Source organism: Falco rusticolus, chromosome 5 (genome assembly GCF_015220075.1).
Source record: "Falco rusticolus isolate bFalRus1 chromosome 5, bFalRus1.pri, whole genome shotgun sequence".
NCBI classification, from domain to species: domain Eukaryota; kingdom Metazoa; phylum Chordata; class Aves; order Falconiformes; family Falconidae; genus Falco; species Falco rusticolus.
In genome coordinates, this window is record NC_051191.1 from 46,932,352 (window position 1) to 46,940,531 (window position 8,180).

The 8,180-nt window shown below is 45.6% G+C and overlaps 1 protein-coding gene across 5 annotated transcripts in view; it reads left to right on the forward strand.

Annotated features, from left to right (window-relative positions):
- Positions 1–7,800, forward strand: part of NTN4 (netrin 4) — a 51,083-nt gene extending 43,283 nt beyond the window's left edge. For all 5 annotated transcript variants that reach the window (XM_037389926.1, XM_037389924.1, XM_037389928.1 and 2 more), the window contains 3 exons: positions 362–430; positions 2,255–2,425; positions 6,060–7,800. In XM_037389926.1, coding sequence (XP_037245823.1) covers positions 362–430; positions 2,255–2,425; positions 6,060–6,196 — 377 coding nt within the window. In that variant the 3' untranslated portion in view covers positions 6,197–7,800. The remainder of the gene's footprint in view (positions 1–361; positions 431–2,254; positions 2,426–6,059) is intronic.
- The last annotated feature ends 380 nt before the right edge of the window (positions 7,801–8,180 follow it).

An 8,180-nucleotide genomic window follows, 5' to 3' on the forward strand; every position in this document is an offset into this window, starting at 1 on the left:
TGTTATTCTTTGTTCTAAGATCACGGAAGTCATTAATCTGCCTGAACCTCTGCAACATTTCCTTTAAAAATTTTGTCTGGTACATTATGGTGTGGAAAATACCACAGGGAAAGACATGCGTGTTATTTGCATCCCAAGGCAAAATAATAAGTCCTTTGTTTCCCTTCTCTTCAAATTGTAAACAAGGAATAATTGCCCTTGGACTAAGACTGTATATTCCGCCTGGATCTGAAAATAGGGCTTTTTTTGCATGAGGCTTGTGGATCACATGAAAATCTCTGGCTGGTCCTAGGCTCTGACTGTGAATGCTCCTGTCTTTGAAGTACAATCCACAGCCATTTGCTTCCTTCTCTTTCCCCAGGTAAATGCGAATGTAAAGAGCAAGTTTTAGGGAATCCCAAGGTCTTCTGCGGGATGAAGTACACCTATGGTGAGTTGTGGGTGAGGTGGCAGGGGTGTAAAGGGAGGTGCTGCAAGGCAGTGCAAGAGTGTAAAGCGTGAGAGGTGCTGCTGTATGCACCATTCCATGCTGGTAAACCCAGCAGCTACTTAGTCTAAGGGCAGATCTTTGACCTTTCCAAAATGTATAGATATCATGATGCCAAGTCAAGATGGCTGAAGTGTCTTGCTCTATTACACATCTCTCTTGCTACCAAAATACACTTGTGCCAAAATCACGGGAGGACAAAAGCTGGAAGTGTCCCTGAGAGGTTGTCTAGGTCCAAGACAGACTGTAAAGGACTGTTACCAAAAACAGGTCACTGAAACTCTCTGTAGACCAGGTGCCCCAAGCATGGTCTAGAAATCACTAAATCTGAGTTACACTGAAGGTAAGGAGGGGTGGTGATCACCACACAGCACTACATGGAGAAAACGGCTCCAGCAGCCACTGGGAACTTCCCTCTCTCAACAAAGTTCAGCTGTTGCAATGGGGTGATGTATATACATCTGATATATATACATGTCTGTGTGCATATTGGATTTAAATGAGTGAAAGGAGGCACTTTGTTTCCCAGGACCTCTCTGTCAGTGATCTGCCTCCTTCATACCACAGCTGAGCAAGGAATGCTCTGTGTAGCACTCCCTTCCTTCGCAGTCTTCCAGGGGTCTCTTGCACCTGTTTCATCTCACACTGAAGTTGAAAATGCACAGAGAGATAACCCATAACTCTGCAGGCTGCAGAGCAACCCACAAAGGGAAGTTCAAGGGGCCGACAGCTGTTGAAATACAGCCCTGGCTTAGCAATATTAGGGAAAAATCTGATTTTGCTTTGCTTTGCTCACTGGCTGTGATAGTGACTGTGTTTAATCTTGCAAAAGATAAGAATAAAAAAATAGAAAAGTCACAACAACTCTAAGTTCATAAATCATGTCTAAAGTGCACTCAGGCTTTCCACCCTTTCATCACTCAACATGCAAAGGTGTCAGCTAAACTGGAGAGGCAGATGAATTACGGGACTCATCACGAGCTTCAGGAGGCCATGCTGTAGGAGGAAAGGTTTTCCTGAACTTCCTAACGTGTGGTGTTGAATAAAGCACCATCATATGGTGATACCTACCAGTGTCAGCATCAGCACGGTCAGGGGGAGGCTCACGCACAAGACCGGAGCCCTGAGCCTCCACCACACAGGGGCTCAGCAGGTGGGATACCAGGCGGTGGGAATTGTGCCTGTGGGTATCTGTGAGCTCAAAATACTCTGTGATTTGCCTCAGTCCCCAACCATGTCTCAGTCTCCGCCACTGCATTTGGATTTGGCAATTCTGCAAAGCAGGAGGACCAGCAGCAGGAGTGCTCACCAGGGTGGGATGGGTGCAGCTCCTCACACCCCTGCCTGCTGCCTGTCCTGCCGGGGCCAAGGCCAGCAAAGCCTCCAGGTCCATCCCTGAAACCAAATATTTTCACTTGATTTCCAAAAGTGCTCAGGCAGCCAAAGTCTTTGCTGAGCTCCAGGGGAAAATGGGACACTCACAAGTTTTGAAAACCAGGTCATTGGACCTCTCCCATTGCCCACGTGACAAGCCCAGGGGCCGTGGCCAAACCAACTGGTGGCATTCCTGCCCACGGGTATGGGGTCATATGTGTTCCCCCATGGCTGTGCTGACCCCAGGCTCCCCAGCCAGGAGCACTGGGCTAACTCCACTGTAGTGAAGTAATTGTCCTCACTGCTTCACCCAGACACCTGCATTAGACCCCAAAAATAGAGCGCACTGTAAATAGTTTATATATCCCTGGTTTTGAATTTGTGTCTTCCCAGTGATCAAGACTAAGATTTTGTCAGCTCATGACAAAGGCTCCCATGCAGAAGTCAATGTGAAGGTCAAGAAAGTCTTGAAATCTACAAAGCTGAAGATCCTCCGTGGCAAGAGGACGCTCTACCCTGAGTCCTGGACTAACAGAGGCTGCACTTGTCCCATCCTCAATCCCGGTAGGTTTCACTCCCTCAGCAGTACATCCCCAGCATGTTTACACAGATATCATTCCCGGCCCTCCATCCCCTCATGTCAATGAGCTGAGATTGCAGCCCAGTGTTATTAAAAATTATTGGCTGTCACATAATTTGGATTCCAACAGCAATCTCCATCAAATTTGAATTTTCTAGAAAAAAACTTAATTCATTCTATAGATTTTCAAACATATGATTCTTTTTTTGAAGCATAACAGTTTTACAGCTTTACCACTCTCAGTCTGTTCCCAGAGGGAGGGAGGTCCACACCACACCATGACTACATGACGTATCTTTTAGAAACTAATGCTAAACTGAATACAGAAAAACACATTTAAATCTGATTTGAGTCATGGTATTGTACTGAAGTTCTCATCTAAACTCAAGGGAAGATGTCTTTTTGAAAGTAATGCTAATCTGTATCTACAAGATTTGGAAAAGATTCTCTTACGCAGTGAGAGAAGAGCTTTGGCTTCACAGGTTTTTCTTATCTTCTTTCATTGAAACAAAGTATAACCAGTGGTGGCTAAGCAGGGCATGCAGGCTGGTACTGTCGAGGAGATGCAGATGCAGGGGTTTCTTCAATAGAGCAAAACTAAGCTCTGGCTGACACACCTCTCTTTACAACTCCGAGATAAACCAACAGTTACCAGCTAATTCAGATAAAGGGTTTTCTTGCCATAAGGTGCACACATCTCTTGGAAATCAACCAATCGGAATGTTGACTTCAGTGCTGAGATGTCCCTTACATCTGCAGCACTAGGAACTTCCTTTGAGGGGGGAGGAAGGGCTGTCTGTGAAGCTGGATCACACAGAAAGGTTATTCATTGATGAGGTGTTTGCAGTCCTCTTTCATCTCCACCAGAGTGACTGTCTTTGGCTTTGAAGGCAAGCTGCCGTGATAGCACAGCTGTAGTCAGGAAGCCTTGTCAGGTGCAAGGGTCAGATGAATCAGCAGTGTTAGGCAGGAATTTACTGTTTAAGTGCAGTAAGACTTTGGATATTGGTAAAACACCATAAATCTATAATTAACTAGATACAGCTGTTTTATTTTTCCATAAGCAATGCAAACGCAAGCAAGAAAGCCCAAAAGCGGTTGCCTTAATATGAACCTGGAGGAATGCTGTGGAAGCTGTCGGACACCAAGCAGGCGGGGCAACCCCGCACCTGACACCCAGCTTTGCAACTCCACTAACTTAAGAGGTGCTTCACTGATTTTCCCCAGCATAGGAAAAGACAGCAGTAATCACAAATCAATGAAGGTCACTTGGACACCAGTGGAAGGGTGGAGATGCAATTCTCTTTAGGGACAATCCAAGCACCTGACACATCAGGTGTTACTCCCTTGCCAGTTTTCATGTTTTACACTGCAAAGCTTGGTATTGTCTTGAAATGCAGCTGCTGGAGTCCCATGAGTATAAACTAATCTCAGCTTTCGTGCTGGAAAGAAGTTGTAAATTTGATCCTAATGAAAAACTTGAAAACATCAACTGGGTGCATTGTAAAGATTCAGTCATTTCAAAGGGGGAAAATAAGGAATCCCAGATACTTTTTAAAATCTCATTATTTTCTTTAGCTGCCACGTTCACTTCTGAATATAAAATAGTATATTATCAGATTTAACCCCCTCTCAGAGTAAGAGCTTCTGACCTCCAGATGAATAAACCAACAGCAGCCAGATAAAAAGCCAAGCTGACATAAAACAATTTCCTGGCATACAGCTATAATGGAAATCACATCTCCCAAAAACATAGAGGAGATCAAAGATTTTAAAAAAATAAATAAATACATACAGACATGTTTTTATTCTGTTTCAGCACTAAAAGGATACCAAAAGGAGCCTTCTTCAAGGCTCTGGCAAGAAATAAAAACTCCAAGCATTTATCAAATCCCCATGGGCTCTTTTCAGACGATAAATGTACTTAAGTTCCTACAAGGGCAACTCTGCTACCCTTGCACACCTTCCCCTCCACACACACCCACAGAGGCAGGTTGGATTTCTGGGGGGACATTGAGCTGAAAACTTTAAAGGTCTCTGCAGTCTGCAAGGGAACTGGAGCCCTTCTCCTTCTTGGCTCTGCCAAGCACAGACACAAATAAGTGGAGAGCTGCCTGCCAGCAATGCAGGGCAAAACACACAGCCTCAGGTCCTGGCTTGTGGCATCTCAGTCGTTTGGTTTATTTTAATTTTACACTTCTGTAAGACAGATTGAAAATCTAGAAAGCCCTGCAGAATCAGCAGCTGCAGCAATATTTGCTCGCTTTCTGAGGGTGCGTGCCACATTTCCTCTCTCGAGGGAGGTTTAGGAGCCCTTAAAAAGTGATGTTTATAACAGCAGGATTGACCTGGCCAAAATGAATGTCTTGCAAAGGGTGATACTGCCATACAGATATCCTGTGTTTACGTGGCAGAAGAGAGGATGTGTGTGCCCAAAAACTCAGATGAAATAGATAACTAATTGTATTGAATTAAACAAAAACATGCTTGACCTTTAACTAGGGGACACTCTCCTTTTATTCTGAACTACAAAATGAAAACCCAAGAAAACACAACCAGGATGGAATAGGGTGACTGAGAGCACTGGGGGAGGCCCATCTCCCCAGGCTAGTTTGTACTGCCACGTGGTGCTCCTCAGAATGGTGAAAGGAGGAAGGGGTACAGGGGGCTCTCATGCTTGCTGTGCCCCAAGCATGCTGCCGAGAGACACTGGCCTTGGCAGGGAGTTCCTCCTGCCACGGGAGGGTTTACCCTCCTTGTTATCCCTATTTGCGGCACCCTTTTAGGTGTTTTTAGATGTCCCGTTTTAGGCTGTTGCGATCTGCAGCAGTGTTTCTTTAGCTAATTCAAGCCAAAGGCTTTGCCATGTCCTGCAGCTTAGCAGTTATTGCCTGGCTGCAAGCATTCTTCAAGTCCTGCTGTGAAAGCCAAGTGCAGATCTGGATGCCTGGGGCAAGCCCTGTGGCAGGGCACTGTGGAACCACGCTCCAGCCCTTCTGCTAGGTTCTGGACACTAGATGCTGTTGTCATGGTCTCTAAAACATCTGGCAGAGGCAGAAATTAATGAAGTTCTTTTCAGAGTGGCTGCCACCCCCTCGGGCTCTTCTAGGGTGCTCGCACCAGCAAATCTAGTATTGTGTCTTGTCAGGGTTTGGCTTGCCTTTGCCTGCAAGGGGGCACTGGCCATTTTGAGCAAGACATCAGCACTGGGCCATCCTGCACTGTCATTACTGCAGCGCACTGAACTGACTGATTTCCAGGCCCAGGTGTATTCAGGGAGGGGTGAGGCAGGTGGCTGCCAAATGAAGGTAATAGCAGTTCCCAAACAAGCTATAAAAAGCTGTAGCGCAGCCCCCAGAGTTCAGCTTCCATTTATATTTACAAGCTAAAAAAATCTAAGTTTGTATACTGCATCTCGCTGACAGATGCACCACAGGGGTCATTTTTCCATAGATACTGATATAGGTATAGAGATACACGAGAGAATCGGTATGTGTAAATATTTCTTTGTATAAGCACTTTTTCACATGGCACTAGATATCCAAGCAGACTTTGCAGCATCAGTAGTCCTCTGAAGCATAGTGCTGTGCAGTCCCTGACCGCTTTGCTGGTTTCCAGGCTTGGAGTACCTTGTGGCAGGACATGAGGACATCAGAACGGGCAGACTCATCGTCAACATGAAAAGTTTTGTCCAGCAGTGGAAGTCAGCTCTTGGAAGAAAGGTCCTGGAGATTTTGAAAAGAGACTGCAACTAGAGGTGCGCGGCTGCCTAGGGTGTTTCTTTATGCACGAAATGCAACAGCCTTCATGGAGAGAAGACCTCTAGGATGAAAACTGGAAAGTAAGAAAATAGTGCCAAAATGTGTAGCGAGGCATTCAGAGTTGTAGGCACTGTCTAATTTAACCCTTCCTGGCCATTGTTCATTCACGCACCTGTAGCTTCCTTGCAAGGGGCTCACCTGAGCCCAGCTCATCGTTACATTGAGGGAAACAAAAGGAAGGGTGGACGCTCGTCTCACTCCAGTGCAATGTTGGAGCAACTCTTACGAAGCCACTGATTGCCCCAAACTAAACTGCCACCCTAGAGATGGAAAGCAGGCCCATGAGCTGCAGCTGAGAAGCAAAACACCACTGCCAGTCCTGCCAGCGTGGATTCTGAGTGACTTCCAGAGGCTCCCGAAGGATACTGTGGGGAAGATGATGGCCGCAGTGGCAGGTAGGTGCTGGCAACAGCGTGGCAATGACAACAGCTCTTTAGAAACACCCCCTCAGGTTAGGACACGGGACGTGTCAAAGAGCATGGAGTGCCACTTGCTTTTAACCTGGTCAGCCTGCTGAAGGTTTCCAGGGCTAAATTCTCTGCTGGTGCTGGTGAAGGTGGAGTTGCTGGAGTGAATCAAATCCCTCTGCCTTGGCACAAGCGTGACGCAGGGCAGAGGCTGGCTCTTCACCCACCGCACGGCCACAAAGAGCCAGCTCTGGAGGGTGCAGCGTCTCTGAGCTTTTTTCCTTGAAGTTTTAAAAAATGAACCTAGCCCTAGTGTAAATATTTCATTGTATAAAGCACTTTACTACCTGCCAGTTCATGGTGCGGGAAGTCTAATTGTGTTGGGGAAAGAAGAGGTTGAAGGTGTCACATGAAAAAAACTCCCTGAAACAGAAGCACTCCTGAAGACCCCCTCAGTTGGACGGCGTTAACGGTATAAAGGGAACAGCCAGCCTGGCACTGGCCACTCAGAGTATCTGAGGATGCAATCTGAAAGATAAAGTATTTGCACTGAAGTCCCAGCTTCAGACCAGCACTTGGACCCCGTGGGCAGGACTCCAGCAAGACTTTGCAAACAGTGTGAGAAGAGACTTTGAGATAAAAAATGCAATTGCCGGAGGAGAAAAACTCTGCCTGCAGAAAAAGGAGTGGATGCAGGGAACTGAAAGGACTCACATTCACATATCACAACCCAGCGATTCATGGTGGGCCTGGAGTTTATTTTTATGTTAGTATTTAAAACCGAACATTTTATTTGTTTTCTTCTGTGTTATTGTTTGAGATATATACAGCCATTATACATCCTCATTAACACCAGTATGGAATATAGCACAGTTTACTGCAGTTTTCAGCACTAAAATATATCTTTTATGTAAAGCATCCTTAAACCACATTGCATAGAGTGTATTTTGTTCATGAGCGAGAGGGGAAAGAAAAGGAAGCCATACAAAACCTGGAAAAAATCACGAGTCTACCAGTCCACTTCATGTATGTATTTTTCTTTCAAGGTCCTGTGGACTCACAAAAAAATTATACTATTTTGGTAATTTGTTTTTGTATCTCATGTATGTAATAAATACAATATGATTTCAACATCTTCATCTCCTGTTACTACTTACACCACTGGCAATGTGGTCTTCATGCCTGTGCTAAAGAGCACAGTGAAAATGGCACTGGGTGAGGAGAAGCTGCCATGGGGGATATTTTCCTCTCTGGAAGGGTAACGTTCACCATGGGGTAAAAAGCCAAGTAACGTGGATGGCTCACAGAAATCTCACTTCACCTCTGTTTTGGGAGGCTTACAAGCTCTTCTCATAAGAAGGAATTGTACCTAAATATTTTCAAAGCTGGCCAGATCCTTGCATCCACACAGACCTAATGGCTGAGCTGCAGAACAGCTACCCATAAAAAACAAGCTGGGGATGGCAGAAATCAGGCTCACTCCCTACATTTGAAACATTTGAAACTGTAAA